The sequence below is a fragment of the Pantherophis guttatus genome, chromosome 1, assembly GCF_059756535.1.
Source record: "Pantherophis guttatus breed Tessera chromosome 1, ASM5975653v1, whole genome shotgun sequence".
NCBI lineage: Eukaryota > Metazoa > Chordata > Lepidosauria > Squamata > Colubridae > Pantherophis > Pantherophis guttatus.
In genome coordinates this window covers 104,116,623-104,134,225 of record NC_142063.1, presented here as the reverse complement: position 1 = coordinate 104,134,225, position 17,603 = coordinate 104,116,623, and the positions used below count along the sequence as shown (strand labels likewise).

Here is a 17,603-nt window from a genome sequence, read left to right as displayed (position 1 = left end):
GAAGTATTTATTAGTAAAGAGGAGGTGAAGAGAACATGGACATATTTACACTTGCCACGATGAGGGTTGCTTTTTTGAGAGAGGTTGTTTCTATATATTTTTTCCTTGCAACTTTTTATTTTTTTTTCACTTCTAGTTTGTATTAATGTCTTTACCAGGACAATCCAAAGGTCGCGAAACCATTAAGTTTTTCAATCTTAAAAACTTTTCACTATTTAGTTGCCAAACAATTAAAAAAAAATCTTCTAGGATGTTTTTCACCTTCGCAGTCTAATCTGCAGCTCTGAAATCTGATCCAACTATTGAGGAGGTCCTTTTTGACTTGGCTCTTCCAAATCAGAAAGGTGTTACCATCTGCTGTGTCCAAGAATGACTTGTGCAAAGCTACCCTTAAGTTTCCACAGATGGATTTAAATTTGAGTCTCCGGGGCCAGTTTTGATCCCGACACCAGAGTGGCTCTGTATTTTTCAGGTCTCAGTCCTTGGCTGATGAAATGCATTGCTCAATTTCTGGACAAATGGAAACAGTCATCAAAAAACATTTTTGCAAACCTAAATCTAAATTAACTCTCCGAACTCTGGCATAAAAGGAAAGAAAATAAACTTAGCAAACTGCATTTGTTGTACCCTTATATCGATAGCGAGGCTGTACAAAGCATCCAAAAGCTGTAACAGTTTTCCCTGCACCGTTAACAGTAGTCAGATACTCTGGCTCCGGGCGATCGTAAAAAAATAATAATAATAATAAAAAAACTACAACTCCCAGAAGACATTGGGGGGAAAAAAACCTGAAGGAAGAGCTTTTGTCGGGTTTTGGTTTAGCTGCGAAATGACTTCTGGGACATGTCGTTCAAATGGTTCGATGGCGGCGTAAATTCCAACAGGCCTTTTCGGAGCGAGAAAACTTATCATCCCATCAAGCATCGGGAAAGCGAAGCCGGGAACCGCGCGCCGAATCCGGAATCGAGCGGCGAGGGCTGCGCGCGCAGGTGGGAGAAACGGGCCCTTGCAGGTGAGGAGTTCCACGCAGTATCTTGAAAGGGCAGCTGCGTAAGCGGCCGTTGGTCCCGGAGGTCTGGGAGAGAAGCGGGGCGTGTGTGGGGAGAAGGGTATGCGAGAGGGTAGTTCTGTGGGGACGGATCAGGCTGAGAACGTTCCCCAATAAGCCGCCCGCGATATCTCCTGGTTTTTAATAGCCCCGCCCTCTTAAATCGTAGGTCTAATTATTTTTAAGCCCCTGGCTGACCCTTATACGAAATTGATATTAAGATTATTTTTGTCCTGCCTCTTGGGACAGTGAATTTTTCGAAGCAGGTGGATTCAGATTTTTTTTTCCTTTTTCTTTTGGAGTCAATTTTTTTTTTTTTTAAGACTCGAGAGTGAAAGCTCTTGCAGGTTACCTGCTTGGGATTATATCATTAGGTTCACAAAGGCGAGAGTCAATAATTTATAGGAGAAGAAGCAGCCCTTCTCTGTAGGAAATCATTATAACCGCGCTTTGCACGTTGAGATCTCCAAATTGTGTAACAGAGGTATGGTAATGTGGCAGTGCTCACATAAATAATAACTATTGCATAACAGCAATAGTTGCATAGTTTGCTTTTATTTATTTTATATTTTGCCCTTTGTCCCCCCCCCCTTTTTAAATAGGGAAAATGCTATTTTTCAATTTTAAATGGCTTTTTAAAATATATTTCTTAGTGTGATTGATGTATTGATTATCAAATGCAAAGACATATATATTTGGCAAGCCAGCCTGCTTTCTTCTTTTAGATATGTATATTAATATCTCTGTAATAGAGGATAACTAATTTATGAATCGCATGGCCTCCAAAAAAAAAAACAATGCATTAAGCATTCCTTGGTAAGAAAGGAAAGCTTTCCCTCAGTTAAGGTTTTCTCACTTCCTCTTAGTTTTCCAAAATCACAAGAAAGCTGTGGACATGTTGCAATCATGGATTCAGGCCCATCAGATAAATATATCTGTTAAGTCTGTCTTAAACAAAGGATTAAAAAAAAAAAAGGAGCAGAGCCAGTTTGGTCTAATGGTTAAGGTATCAGGCTAGAAAGTGGGAGACTGTTGGGTTCTAATTCTGCCTTAGCTATGAAAGCTAGCTGGGTAACTTTGGGCCAGCCGCCTTCTCTCAGCCCAATCTACCCCCACAGAGTTGTTGTGGGGAAAATAGAAGGAGGAAAGGGTGTTTGATATGTTTACTGCCTTGAGTTATTTGTAAAAATAATACAAGCAGGATACAAATAAGATAAAAAAATAAACTTAATTTATTTCAATAGCATGAGCTTGAAAGGGAAGGAGAAGATAATATGCTCTTTGGCTTTCCCACAGTTGAGATAGCAAGGATCAAGACTACTATGGAAGATTTTGATGGGGACTTCAGTCACAGAAAAACCATTATGTCTGAATTATGTTGCAATCAGATTGCTGCAAACATCCTGTGAGTCTTTTCTCTCTGGAACAATTTTATTGTTTACTGCCCAACCAGGGGGGAGGAGGTGAATGGATCAGAGAGAGAAACAAAAAAAATCTATAATATGCACAACCTGTAGTGGATTTCTTTAATCTACATTTCTTAGTCCTTGGAAAACAGATAACTTGAGTTTGATTCTTTTTCTGATCTCATCCAATTATAGTCTTATGCTTGATGATTTAATTGTATTGTATTAACATTTGGTTGTTAGCGATGGTTTAAACAGTCCTACAGATCCATTGGTGTGTAAATCCCAACAATGAGGTACAGTACTTGCTGTCTTTGCCTAGTGTGCAATAATATGTTGCCCCAAAATTTTACTAGACATAAATTAGATTAATAAATAAATATCTTTGCTTTCCAATTTTAAAATAATTATTTGTAGATGATAACATTGCAAAGCTAGAGGGTACACTTATCAAAGTGACAAGTACTATTGATATACTAGAAAATTGCAACTCCACATTTTTTGATTGCGCTGATGATATGTCCAACCTCTTACTGCCAGGGTACAGGATCTCAGAACCTTGGTGGCTTTTACTGACCCAGAGGATGGAATACTGGTTCATACTCCAGATGGTGAGTGGCTAGTAGGTTCTTCCATGCCTGTTTACCATCACCATAAAGTACTTTGTTGGACAACTCTTGTCAAATACAGTTCTCCTGTGATGGGGAATCTATCACTAAAGAATGAGAATACTAATACTGTTGGGCTACTAAACATGCTTAAGTACCTAAAAAGGCTTTCAGACTTCAGAAATAGTGTGAACTTGTGCCAGCAAACCTCATGTTTGTCTATACACAAAAGTATTACAGAATTGTAATTAATTCAGAGCACTAAACATTCTGGATGCCATTGTAGAGAATTGTCAAAACAAAACAAAGTTGCTTTATGTGCCAGATTTGTACACAATCCTTCCAAGTGGTAATAGTTGCACATCAGCGCAAAGATATCATTATATTAGAAATGCACAAGAGGGAACACATAATTTATCAAAGAAGCCACTAGTTTATGCTAAATATTATCTCTGTCCTTAAATAAAAAGCAAAATGTGATGGTTATAGATTGTTTAATACCACCAAGTTTTTAATTCTCACAATTTTGGGTAATATTCTGCAGTAGATCATAGATTTCCTCAACTTGCATTTTACATTTCATTTCTTATAAGCAAGAACTTTGCTTTCATTTAAGGTGGCTGATCTTTAATATAAGTTCTTGGTAGGTTGTTACTGATAGATTACCCACTATTCTTAATGAAATCTTAATAGACTCAGCCTTCCATCCTTTCTAAGGTAGGTAAAATGAGGACCCAGATTATGGGGGCAATAAACTGACTTTGTATAAATATACAAAAGTATGAAAGCTATTGCTTAACGCATTGTAAGCCGTCCTGAGTCTCCGGAGAAGGGCGGCATATAAATCAAATTAAATAAAATAATTAAAATAATTAAAATGAAGTTCTGTTCCCTGGGCTAAAATCTAAAGCACTAAAAATTGACCAGTTGAGAGTTTCTCTGCAAATTTGATTATTAGATGTTTGCACTTATAAAAAGAGATGCACCAATGGCATTCAATCTGGAAAGCACAGCAGAAATAAGTTAGAATGTATACTCTTGTAAAATCATAATAGCATGGCAAGTTACAGGATTATAGATTTATTTAAAAATAAATAGGAAAAAAATCACATATCACAAGAAATCTTGTAGTAGAATCTACTTAGAATCTATTTATACAATGTCAATATCGTTTATAAAAACAAAAGTGATCCGAGCTGGGATAATAGATTAAGGTTTCTCTTTTAATTTTTCTCTTTCTCATTTTGTTTTAAAGTTTTGGTACTTTTGAACTTGTAATCCCCTTATGTAAATGAAGAAGCAGGTATCAATAATGTGTCCTTACATATTTGCATGTAACTCTTCCTTTTTGTTCTAGGAGGTGTTAAACATCCTCTGAGAAACAGCTGAAAAACGTATTTGGTTGCAGAAATACCCAAATCAAGTGATCATCAAGAATGGGAGACGAAGGTGCAGGTGAACCCTTTGTGGGTATTGTGACTGATGGGGACACAGATTACGAAGGCATCCTTCCCTCAGATACAATTTCCCTGAGTGATTCAGATTCAGAAGATTTTGAGTTTGCAGGCAGTGCTGAAGTTGATGTTGTGTCCCCTGAGGAGCCGCTTCCTTCAGATGACGTGGATTGTGAATCAAATAAGAGTGGGGACTCTTTGCACAACAGCAAAAAATCAGTTGTTCAGCCCTTTCATTTGAAAGGCATGAGCTCAAGCTTTTCACAGCGCAGCCAGAACATTTTTGATTGTCTGGAAGGAGCAGCCAAGCAGGCAGTGCCCTTGACGGGTGAAGACAATGTCATTGATAAAAGGTTTAAAATCCCTCTGCCACCACTCAGCCTTTCAAACAAGATGACTGCGGAAAGCTTTGGAAAACAACGTGAGCCAATTCAGTCTTATAAAAGTTCCCCGCCAGTACCTGATTATGTGGCCCATCCAGAACGCTGGACCAAGTACAGTTTGGAGAATGTTGCAGAATGTAGTGATGATACCAACAGATCAATTGCTATGGAGTTCTTGAGTGGCTTGAACAAGGGTAGAAAGGAACAAAGCTCAACACGTCCTGAAAATTATATACCATCTTTCAACCAGGATGCTTCTAGCTCTGGTGCAGGAAGAATTATCTTTAATAAACCAGTAAAGGCAGGCTTAGACAGATCAGACAAAAAAAGGGGAGCTTCAACAGAGGAAAAGTTGGAGGCCAACATTATTAATGCAAACCAAGAGGCCAGTGGAAGGCCTCTGGGTAACTTGGATGCCCAGAACAAAGGTGATGTAGTTGTACTAGGTCCCTCAGAAAGCAAGGAGAAAAAAAAGGAAGATTGGGAGCCACTGAAATTGGAAGAACGAGGTGCTCGAAGAGCCAACACAGGTTCTCCAGAGGTGCCTGAAGAGAATGTGACAACAACCATTGGGTTTCACGGTAGCAAGAAAAGAAGTAGGAAACATTTCCGACCCAAAGCTAACCATGATGAAGAAGAAGAATCCTAAAAGCCAGAAACATATTTGTCTTTTTCCAGTGATAGCTTACTCAGAATATTATCTTCATCATTTGCATGAATTTGGGCAATTGTTTCCTTAACATGCTTGTTGCTGTGACTAAGAATACTTGTAACTTTGCCCTTTCGAACAAAATCCCGCTGTGTTTTGCAATAAATATAGAACATTTTGCCTTGACATAGTCCAACAATATATGTGGAGTTTCTGTTTATGAAGGGAGGCTCAGCTATTCATACCAAAACTTTTTGACAGTATACTGTATTAATATCTCAACCAATTCATAACTGACAAAACATATCTTGTGGATGAGGTACAAGATTTATCAGTTTATTGTAGCTGAGGCAAAGGTTTAACCAATATTATTCCACAGTATGAATAAAAATAAAAGCATGAAATATGACAACTCGTACGTTGTTCGGCTAGAGACAAGAAAATGTAAACATACAGTATGTTAAGATCATAGAAAAAGTGTTAAGGAATTTGAAGAGATGCTTTCTAAAATTAAAATACAGCCAACCAAGCCATACTTAGACTTGATTGGTTCAGACTGTTGAATTGCTACAACTTCCTTGAAAACTGAAATATTTTTTTCCCCTCCATACTTGGAAGCTTCTTCTAAAGTACATGGATTTGTGTCGACCAAACTGTTTATGAAAGAATAAAGGAGCTTAAAATAATATTTCTAGCAGAATATCCATTTGATATTTTTGGTGTTAATAAAACTTGGGAACAACTGCTTAATTAGGTTGAAAATTCTGTACCTGCATGTTAGCAGCTAGCCATTCGTGTCAAAAACTAGTTTTCTCTCTACTCTTATGGTACCCATCTTTACCCATTATCCCTTTTCTACTTATCACACTTTCTGCCTTCACATTTAAGGAAGCAAGATGCCGTCTCGTTCAGCTAAAGTTCTCTTGTACAGCTACCCCAGCATTACTCTCACCTTGGCATGTTTGGTCATGAATAAATGCATTGGTTGGAAAAAAAATGTTTTATTCCTATTTATAGGCAATGCTCATTTAGCTATCACAATTGGAAATGGTAACTCGGTCATTAACAAAGCAATCACTAAGTGAAACTGCAGCAATGCTTATTATCTTACTTTTGCTTTATAGGAGTTTTGCTTTAAAGTCCTGAAAGATCATAAATCTGACTATTGGTCACAAAGTTACTTTTTCATCACAGTCTTAACTGCGGTCACTGTCTGGGGCAATTGTTAAATTGGGACTACCTATATATGAGAATGCCTAATGCAGTCTAATTATTTTATACAAAAAAGACATTAAATGTTTGGATTCAAACTTTTGTACTACAATGACGCTAAAAAAATAAGGGTTATGTAGTTGTACTATTAACTCATGATTAGTGGAAAATAGCAAGATTGGAAACTTACTACACTAGTAATATATAACTAAGTTCAAGATGAAAGGCACAAAATGGGGGAAGCAGATAAATGAATACTATATACAGTTATATCAAGGAAGGATAATTGAAAAGCTCAGAAGATACATAAATGTTCCTTGGTTATAAGAAAATATTGAAAGGTTTGGTCTAAATTAGGCATGTTAAACACAAGGCCCGTGGGTTGGATTCGGCCTGCAGTGTTGGTCCGATCCACCCCGTGGGGACATCCTGGAAAATGTAAGGGGCCAGGACACATTGCTTCAGTCCGGTCTACCCGCATTATTTATTTATTTATTTATTTATTTATTTATTACATGTATTTATATGCCGCCATTCTCCCGAAGGACTCAGGGCGGCGAACACAAGTTAAGAAACAAGTACAATAAAATCATAATTTAATCCAAATAATTAAATAGTAGTAAATAATAGTAGTACTTCAGCCTGGTCTACCCAATGTTCTGTCCCCGTACCACACACGCACCCCCACAGACGGCCTGGAGTTAATAAGCCACACAACAAAACTCTTTGAAGATAAAGCTAGCAGCAACCCAGTGGCTAGCTGCCAATTCAGACTTTACTCACACAAAACAAAGATTAGACTGCAAGCATTCCGATAAAACAGGCAGAGTTTCAACAATACAAGGATTAGTCCAAATGCAGTCCGATAAAGCAGGCAAAGTCCAGTAACGCAGAGATCATGGATTATTTTCAGTTTTTGCTCATCACAAACTGAACCGGCCACCACACCCACATTTTTACCCTGTGGGGTGTGGTCCAGTGACTCAGCTAATCTCTGGCACGCCTTCCCCTCTGCTGCGCACGCTTCTCCCTGCGCCTCTGCCGAGGGTCCAGCCAGCACTTATCTTCTTCGTCGCTGACCACCTGTGGCTGCGGGGACATGCTTGGCTCTGAGCCTATCTTTTGGCCTTCGGTGTCCTCCAGAGGCATTGCCAGAGAGGAGGGTCCTGGAGAGGGAGGCCTTGCCAACTTCTCTCCCTCACTCTCAGAGTCTGCATCTGTCGATAGCCCAGGCTCAGGCAACGGAGCCACAACACCCAGTGCGAAAACATGGAAGCATGCCAGCAATTTGGGGAGTGGCATCAAGCTGGCCACGCCACACAGTTGGCCATGCCCGACCGGCCCCCTGAGGTCAACCACAGCCCTGATGCGGCCCTCAATGAAATTGAGTTTGACAAATTGGTCTAAATGAATTTACAGAGTCATAGCATAACATTTATTTTAAAGATGAAGATCGGAATAAAAAAACATTTTTGAGATTTCAGTAGATAATTTACTGGAAACACATTGGATATAATGTAAAAGAAAGGCAATATGTAGTTATGACACAGTGGTGCTCTGACATTAAAAGAAAATATCCATTAGACAAAATTATATGGAGAAATCAGTTATCAATATACATCACATCGTCAAACTGACTGGTATCTACCCCATCTTCATTTTCTGGTGCAACCATTTGATCAGTGCCTGCATTTATGAAACATGAAAATTTAAATGAAAATATTGGTTATATAAAGAATGAGCAGCTATAGTGAGATTTGAACAAATTACTTCTTATAATTCCACTTATCAAGGCTAGCTTGTCTTTTTAAAAAACCTTACATATTTTCTGTGTATTTCAGTAGAGATGTTAAAGAATGGGAAAATAATAGATCTGCAATCTTTAAAGATTAATCTGGCAAATTGTGGACCAAATTCCACTATCTCGTGCCTAGAGAGGTAGAGAAAACAGTTCCATTTTTATACTGACTTTGTACATGGTTATTATTTTTTTCTTAAATGAAAGTCCATTTGTGCTTACTTTTAACATATATTATGTTTATTTTTACCATGAGAAAGAGGTATGAGATCTTCCATATTCAAAAGAAGCCCTAATCCCTAAAATCTGGGAACTCTTGGGCAATGCTATCTTAATGCTCATAATTAGATAAGTGAGATTTTTGTTCTCGTTAGCAGGTGTTAAAATTAACCAGCTATGTGGATAATTTATGCTGTTGTGTGTGGGATATTTTCTCCCCACCTATATGCAAATCTTAAATATCCCAAGTTTGATATTCAAATGCCTCTCCTGTACCTGCCAAGGGAGTATTGTGCTATCTGAAGGTTAATAATTATATAGCATATTCATTTTAGTGCAGAGAAACATAACTGTAAGAAATAGGTATGTTTGAAGACGCCACAAGGCTGTTCCAAAGGGAGAGAGCCTGCTTATTTTGTTTTGGTATTTTCAGGTCAATTTTGACTCCTGGTAACTGGACAAGTCCCTGTGAGTTTTCTTGGCAAGATTTTCAGGAGTGATTTGTCTTTGCCTTCTCCTTAGGGCTGAGAGTGTGACTGGCCCAAGGTCACCCAGCTGGCCACATGCTCAAAGAGAGGCTAAAACCCACAGTCTCTCTAGTCTGGTGTCTAACCACTACACTTCCAAAGTTACTTCTGTGGTAATGAGCACACAGAGGAGCAGATCTGCTGAAGCTAAGTAGGTCCTAAATTAGGCTGTACATTCCTAGACTATCGGAACAGGCAGAAAGAATAACCAGAGGATGAGCTGCAACCAAGACAACTGTCAACTAAAACCTGAGTCCGGGGCAAAACTGTAACCTGAGAAAGTATCTCAGACAAGCTACTCACTAGTTCACACAAAGGGAGGGAGGGAAGAAGCACATTCAGACTTGCAAGATTCTGTTACTGCTGTTAACACCTTATGAAAGTAATGAAAGTCTGCCTTGAAGGGCTGACAGCTACCTTCAGATAGATCAAAGATGTTGAAATTGTTTCAGTCTGAAAATATGTTTTTGAAGGGCACTCGATATTATCTAGTATGTAGCAAAACTAGCTTGGCTAAAGTGCCTGGCATCGAGAGGTGACTTTGTCTCCTATGTACCAAGCCAACATTTTCCTCATATTTTCACATAGGAGGTTAAGCTGGAATGCAGAGGGATTGCTATGGACTACCTAGGTCCATGATGGCGAACCTATGGCACACGTGCCATAGGTGGCATGTGGAGCCACCTCTGCGGGCACACGAGCCGTCGCCCTAGGTCAGCTCCATCGTGCATGTGCGCGTGCCTCCTGCCAGCCAGCTGATTTTTGGGTCTGCGGAGGCACACGTACATGCACGGAGGGATGGGGGAGCATGGGGGGGATTGCGCGTGCATGCACAGGGGGGCGTGGCATGCAGGGGGCATTGCATTATGGGTGTGGGCACACATGCGCTGTCACACACATGCACACTTTCAGCACCCAAGGAAAAAAAGGTTAGCTATCACTGACCTAAGTCCTAGCCAGTCAAAAGCAGTGGCAACATTTTAAATTCCTAACCATTACATCATTGTGTTTTTCTTTATAATATAATGATTAAGAAAATAAGGTTTACACATTCCTAAAGGCTATGGCTTGTTTCTCATAGTTAATTAAATAAAGCATTTTTTTATCGGCACAATTTGTTAAGCATCATTAATTAAAATGGCTGGGCTCACAAAATCCAGCTCAACCCCCCAAAAAACCTTCATTATAACTGAATGCAATGTATGAATTCATAGCCATTGTACTTAGCACAGTTATGGAAGCTTCCACAGCAATTCTGGTGTGTATTGTGTATTAGGCTGGTTTTTAATGGATTTTAGGGTTTTTTTTTACCCTGTTTTGCATTCCTCCCCCACTCCACCCAATCTTTATTAGCACATTACTCACATGTGTAGTTTGAAGTTGGCCTGCTGAAAAATAAACTGTTTTTCACTAAAGTATCTGCCATTGAAGAAAGTATAACTGTGCAATAGCTAATCTGCATAATAAAAACAAATTATTTGGATACCATTACTATTAAAGACATACTACAATTATAATACTAATTATAGCAAAGTTCTCTGAAATCAAAGCTGATGGCATAGTGGTTTGGTTTTGTGATACAGTCATAGAATCAGAATGTAGATCATAGGCTGAACTTTAAAACCCTCTACCCATTAACTTCTGGGTAGGCTTACTTCTAGGTACTGTAATTGCATATACTGTAGTTTCTTCTTAGCTCTTTTGTCCAATTGAGACCTTTGAATCTATGAACTGTTTATTAGGTTTAGAATCCAAACTGTCCTTTGAATGTAACATATTTCGAAGGTATATTTATTATTGAAGTATCCTTCTGGAGAAGGCCATAAACTATTGTTTATCCACCTCACCTAAGCATGCCCCAAACAAAAAAAAAAATTGATTGATGCATGAAATCCTATCATGATTTCTGAATGTTGATCTTGGAAATATATATATGAACAAATAAAAAATGGTGCAACTGAAGCATAAAAAGAAAATCTTACTTGTGATTCCAAAGATCTAAGCTGTTTCTCTTGCTCTTTTAGACCATTAAAATTCTTTAAAAGGCTGTCCACCCTGTTTTAAAATAAACCAAGAATAATAGAGTCAGAAGAAGAACGTTGTCATAGAGGAGATCCTGAAGAACTCAGTAGAGCTATCTATCCAAGACATATTTAGAATAGTTTCTACTGCAAATAATTTCTGTGAATTAATAATTATCCATCTAGGAAATGAACAGTGAGATTGATTGAATCCATCCACCTACTATAGCAACTCATATCTTTTAGTTTGGATTTTGAGTGATTGCTACCTGCTACTCAAATTCCATGTTTATAGATTCTACATGGAGGTATCTGTTGACACTTCTGTGCAATCCTGTTCTAGTTAGAATTCAGTTGATGAACCCATAAGAACCATTGGATGTCTGAACTGGACTCTAAACATCAGAATCTGCTGTTCATCTGTACATTTAGAATAGCTTATCACAAAAAATGACTTCTATTAATGCCATTCCTGACATTTTCATTGCAAGGGCCATATTCCAAATAACGTGTGTGCATTTTTGAATGCTGAGGTTTCCCATCTCACCTACAGAAAGATTTGTTTGTACAGTGCTTTTTAGTTACATCAAATTGCATTTTACTTGCTGACCCTTACTTGTCTGACATTTTCTTCAGTTTTTCCTCGTTGCTTTCTTTTTTCTTTGTTTCCAAATTTACCAGGTAATTTTCTTTCTGGAGCATCTCCCAGGTTATAAATTTTTGATCCAGTTCTTCTGGAATGTCTCTTTCTGAAGGAAAGGGAGAGTTAGATTTGGGGTGTGGAAAAGAAAACAGTTGCCAAAGGAGGGGGTAGAAACCAACACAAAATATAGCAAAATCATCACTTGCTAGTTTTTTTATAGAGTTTAAATATTACACTACAATCAAATGAATATTGAAGGCACCTCAATAATATCGTACGCCCAGTTTTCATTGAGTTCCTTTGAACTTGAATATACCCTTTAAGAATGTGAGTATGAAAGGAACCACTTAGTCTACGTCCAATGGATGACTCATTGCTGTATCTTGAAAGAAGTTCACAAATGCACAGGACACCACTCCTGCACCCCCAGCATAGGAAATGTTTCCCCATACAAATTTTCATCTCTACCTGGATGATTTGTGGGCAACCTTAATTTCCATTCTGAATGCTTCCTCACAGCCCCGATGTAGACAAATGTCCTATGATTTAAAATGTAGTAGCCTACTTGTAATAGAATTGGAAAATCTCTTGGAGGGGGATGCCCCATAGTCGTCTGCCTTTGTAACTTTGGATCTTACAGATATTCATTTATTCTCTCTGCTACAGCAATAATAGTGTCAAGCTTCGTTGTTATCTCCAAATAAATGAATTTCCAAACGTCCGAACTTTGAGGAAATGTTTCTCTTTATTGAGCATAACGAACTGACCCTGACTCAATGCGCAGTTAGCACTGAACTTTGCCCCCCCAAAACCTCTCTTTCTGGTTCCCAATTCTCTGCGTCTCATTGGCCATCTTCCAAGCCACTCTTGTCATCCCATCTCTGTCAGTTCACAGGAATGTCCCCCCCCCCATCCCATCTCCGTGGAGAGAGTTCTTCAGGGGAATTAAGTAGGTGAAAGTTCAAGCCTCTCCTCTCCTTATGGCAGCTTGGAAGCTGACATCTAGTTTCTACTGATACATTTTTAAGAAAGTGTGAGTTTTTATTTTTAATTAAAAATTAATGTTTAATTCAATTTTGCTTCTAACATTAATTTGTTTTAATGTAATTACAGATGATACCATTTTAATGCAGATTTCTGCAATGTAAAATGACCCAGATAGTTTGGATTACAAACCATTTGGATCGCACCATAGTGAGGAAGGTTATTCATCCCCTACATAATTTCAATTAAAAATAATAATAATCTACAGCTAATTATATAGAAATGAACTTTACTATTGCATAAACTGATAATACAGTTTATGATTATACATTAATATATGTACTGTATGTACAGTATGTGTGTGTGTGTGTGTTTATGTATGTATGTAATCCTCAACTTGTTTTTACCATTCTCCCCATAGCTTACCCAGATGTTCTTTTTTGTGTTCGGTCTTCTTAAGGGCCCATCTAAGAAATAGTTTAATGTGGTCAATAATGATAAAAGGAGGAGCAAATGCAGGACGACCGTGGTATTCAACAATCAAGTTGTATCGCTGAAATTTCCAGAAGATGTCTGCGTTTCCTTGAACAACCTGAAAAGTGTAACTTAAAAGGAAGAAGGGTTGTATCAACAGATCTTATTTGCTAAAGAGAAGATTGTTTTCAAGTGTGTAAAGTTCTTGGTGTTTTTTTCTAATTGAGGAAGCAGTCTGCCAGCTTTTTTTGGTGTGATTAACACTGACAGTAAACAAGTTTGGATTCTGCTGAGGTAAAACGAATTTCACAATTCATTTTGTATGAAACATGATACTGTAATTGTTTCAAGTGATTTGGAGAGGTAGTTCTAAGCTTTGAGTTTGATCTGAATTATGGTAATATATTCCTGGAATCTTCAAACATCGGTTTACTTGATGCGTAGGACAAATGAGACTACACCTAAGACAATGCACCATTTTGTTAAAATTTCTTCCAATACTCTCAACAAGCTGTGTGTTTCATCAGCTTGCTTTATATTTCAACTGCCATTTAGGAGATATCCAAGCATGTAATATCTACATCTGATATATTTATTTGCTACCTGAGAATGTAGCTGTTTCCACTGACTATAGAATATTTTAGGCTGCATTTGTTTTAGTGTTGTTATGTCCCTTGGTTTAAAATAGACAAAGTTTATATTTCCGTTCTTATTTTTGTTCTGTGTCCCAAAGGTACATCATCCAAAACTGGAAGGAACACAAGCTATTTAGGACTTCCAGATCAGGAAGAGAGAATATGATCACATGAATAAGCCAGAAAAATCACATCAGTAGTCCTGCCTATTTGAATAAGGCTATCCAACTATATTGCCATATATCTCTAGGCTAGTTGAGATCATAGTAAATATTTTCAGTGGCTTTTAAAAGGTCCCAAGATGGCAGGTATATTTCATAAAAAGACTTATGAAGACAAATGTCTAGAATTCAATATAAGCTATAAAAAGTTCTCCCTTATTAATCTCGGGAGAAAATAAAGTTAAATAGATTATTTTCAGAGATAGCACTATTTATTTAACTATCTGCATAAATCAGCTATTGCGCAACATGTGCAACTTTATTAAGAATTTAAACTTTGCAAAAGTAACATATTTAAACTTATTAATAATATGCTGAATAATATTACTGTAAGTCTTCATTTTAAATGGATTGAGAACCTTCCTGATTCTATCAGCAATTCTTTTTGTGACAAACCCTGGACAACCAAATTCCATTGAAATGAGTGTTAAGGAAGCAGACCAGTCCTTGACTTTCAATCATTCAGTTAATGACCACTCAAAGTTACAATAGCACTGAAAAAAGTGATACACTTATCACCATTGCAGCATCCCCACAATCACATGATTAAAATTTGGGCACTTAGCAACCAGCATATATTTACAATGATTGCAATGTCCCAGTGTCATGTGATGACCATTTATCACAAGATTGGGAATGACTCACTTAAGAACTGCCTTGCTTAGCAAACCAATCTTGGTTCCAACCATGATTGTAAGTCAAGAACTAGTATGTAATATGTCAGTCCAGCGAACACTTCTCAAGAAGTAAATCATAATACACTTACTCAACAGAATATTATTTCAGAATTATTTCAGAATTATTTCAGAATACATAGCTATACTCTCAGTTTGTTCATTTTGTTACTGCTTTTCTTTGCAAAACCTTTTGTGAATTCCATCTATTACACACACAAAAGATACGTCCCAGAGACATATATTATTCTATCTGTGGCTATTAGATAGAAGGCTTCTTATATTTTCTTATAGACCCACATTTTATACTTGCCTGAACATGGCAATTAAGAGATTCATAAGCAGCACATTTGTAACCAGTAGGAAAATGACTAAGAGTATTATGACCAGCCAATTAGCGTAGGCACTGGGGCACGAGAAGTCACTCGCCGTCTGGTTCCCCTGCTGACCCAAGGTGCAGTTTTCAAAATCCATTCGAGATGCTGTGGTAGTGAAGTTTTAAAAAAGAGAAATGGAAGGAAGGAAGGAAGGAAGGAAAGAGAAAGAGAGAAAAGAAAAAGAAGAAAGGAGGTAGGAAATGGAGGGAGGGAGGGAGGGAGGGAGGAAGGAGAAAGAGAGAGAGAAAGAAAAAGAAAAGAAAAAGAAGAAAGGAAGGAGGAAAGTGAGTGAAGGAGGGAGGAAGGGAGGAGAAAGAAAGAAAAAGAAAAAGAAAGAAAAGAAAGGCGGGAGGGAGGGAAGGGAGGGAGGGAAGAAGGAAAGAAGGGAGGAGAGAAGGAGGAAGGAAGGAAAAGGAAGAAAGGAAAGATTGTTGAAACTGTTAAAGCTTCAGAATGATTTGCTAAAACAAGGTTCTACTACATTGAGTTTACAAAGGAATCAGGGAACTGATGCAGCTGAAACTCAGCAGCAGCATCTATAAGGGACAGGCCTAGGAACCAGAACCTCCAAGTAGAACAGAATTTAACAGGAAACCAAAAGATATAGCAAAAGAGGACAACTGGACCTTGCCATTTCTATCACAACTTCTGAAGAAACACTTCAGCCAAAGGATTTGGAAGAATCTGTCATAAACCTCATTGATATCACTGAATCTAACTAAAACCTAAATCCAAACTTTTTAGACTGATCTTCAAGGTGAAGGACTAGAACAGGCTTTTGCCATAGGTAACCAAAATGCTTTCATGTTTGCCTTACGCTGCTACCTTTGTCAATTCTATCTTATGCAAATGATGGCTTTACCCACGTGCAACTAAATGTTTCTAGCTGGTATGATTCAGTGATAGACTTATAATGCTGTGCAAATCGGCACACTCTGTTAAGTTTTGAATTGCTATCTGGTTATCCTGGTGAATTATGCCGTTCATCAGGGTGAATACAATAAAAATATTGCAGTACAGATGACTTCAGATACAGTGCAATGAGAATGCTGTGGACTGATTTATCATCTGCCAAAGCCCCTTTAATCAAAAAGTAGGATTGCTGAAGTACTGGAAATTAAACTCACAATCTATTTTATCCAGTGGAATTTGTCCAAATATTTGAAGGTAGGGACGATAAAGGACCCTCCTGAAAATCCACTCAGCACGACTGTCATCAGGATGAAGCAAAGCTTGTGTGGCTACACCGTACGCAATAAGCCACACACTCAGGAAAAAGAGAAAGAAAAAAACATCCTTCATCTGTAAAAATAAATAAATAAATGCACAACTAAAACCTGAAACTATCTTCCCCAACGTTTTGTCCCTTCCAGATGTGTTATAGTCCCAAGACATCTGGAAAAGTCAAGTTGGGGGCTACTGGATTAGAAACATTCAGAGAGAATCACAATGGATTTCTTTTCCTTGTCACCATGTATTCTCAAAAATCTTTTTTCATGCTGAACTAGGACCTAGACTTATTGGAAGGACTATTTTGTTTAATGCATGCTGCACAGATATGTTAGAATGCAAAGTTATTAGTCATATATCTAGTCAAATTGAGCACACACACGCGCACACACATTGGAAAGAAAAGTTTCCTTCCTGTAGCTTTTGCAGGAGAAATCACTTCTGCTATAGTCAGTTTCTTTTAACTTCTAGTACTTCCAACTTAGGAGAAGTCCCTTCAAATATATTGCATTTAGAAGATAAACATAAGCATCTCCTAAGAGTGGAATTTATTTTTATTTCTTCAACATTATGTTATACTGACTTTCTCCTCAAAACAGTGTCCAAGATAGCTAACTAAGATTAAAATAGTTTTAAAAGTTGAGGTAAAAAGTAAAAAGAAGCAAGAAAGAAAATAAAATAAAAAAAGGGTTGGCAGGTTTCTAAACACAGAGGGGAATACACAGGGGTGAAATTCAGCAGGTTCTGACAGGTTTGGAGAACCGGCAAATATCAACTCTGGCTGGCCCCAGAGTGGGGTGGGAATGGAGATTTTGCAGTATCCTTCCCCTGGAGTGGGAAGGGAATGGAAATTTTGCAGTATCCTTCCCCTGGAGTGGGGTGGGAATGGAGATTTTGCAATATCCTTCCCCCAGGAGTGGGGTGGGAATGGAGATTTTGCAATATCCTTCCCCCAGGAGTGGGGTGGGAATGGAGATTTTGCAGTATCCTTCCCCCAGGAGTGGGGTGGGAATGGAGATTTTGCAATATACTTCCCCCAG

At 38.1% G+C, this 17,603-nt stretch overlaps 2 protein-coding genes across 10 annotated transcripts in view; one reads left to right on the top strand and one right to left on the bottom strand.

Annotated features, from left to right (window-relative positions):
- The first annotated feature begins 984 nt into the window (after window positions 1–984).
- TSSC4 (tumor suppressing subtransferable candidate 4) lies at window positions 985–6,545 on the top strand. 9 transcript variants are annotated; one of them, XM_034416888.3, is made up of 4 exons: window positions 985–1,012; window positions 2,345–2,453; window positions 2,995–3,065; window positions 4,420–6,545. In XM_034416888.3, exon 4 carries the CDS (start codon window positions 4,499–4,501, stop codon window positions 5,546–5,548), a length of 1,050 nt encoding a protein of 349 aa, XP_034272779.1. In that variant the 5' UTR covers window positions 985–1,012; window positions 2,345–2,453; window positions 2,995–3,065; window positions 4,420–4,498; the 3' UTR covers window positions 5,549–6,545. The 9 variants fall into 9 exon arrangements, with proteins under 9 accessions (XP_034272779.1, XP_034272781.1, XP_034272780.1 ...); XM_034416890.3 differs by having other exon boundaries at window positions 985–1,109; XM_034416889.3 differs by having other exon boundaries at window positions 985–1,532.
- A 1,684-nt stretch (window positions 6,546–8,229) lies between these two features.
- Window positions 8,230–17,603, bottom strand: part of TRPM5 (transient receptor potential cation channel subfamily M member 5) — a 60,719-nt gene continuing 51,345 nt past the window's right edge. The window contains exons 20-26 of the mRNA XM_034416887.3: window positions 16,461–16,635; window positions 15,270–15,438; window positions 13,379–13,557; window positions 11,942–12,074; window positions 11,287–11,359; window positions 10,670–10,760; window positions 8,230–8,446 (exon numbers count right to left, since the gene is read on the bottom strand). Of these exons, the coding sequence (XP_034272778.2) occupies window positions 8,364–8,446; window positions 10,670–10,760; window positions 11,287–11,359; window positions 11,942–12,074; window positions 13,379–13,557; window positions 15,270–15,438; window positions 16,461–16,635 (903 nt within the window). The 3' untranslated portion in view covers window positions 8,230–8,363. The remainder of the gene's footprint in view (window positions 8,447–10,669; window positions 10,761–11,286; window positions 11,360–11,941; window positions 12,075–13,378; window positions 13,558–15,269; window positions 15,439–16,460; window positions 16,636–17,603) is intronic.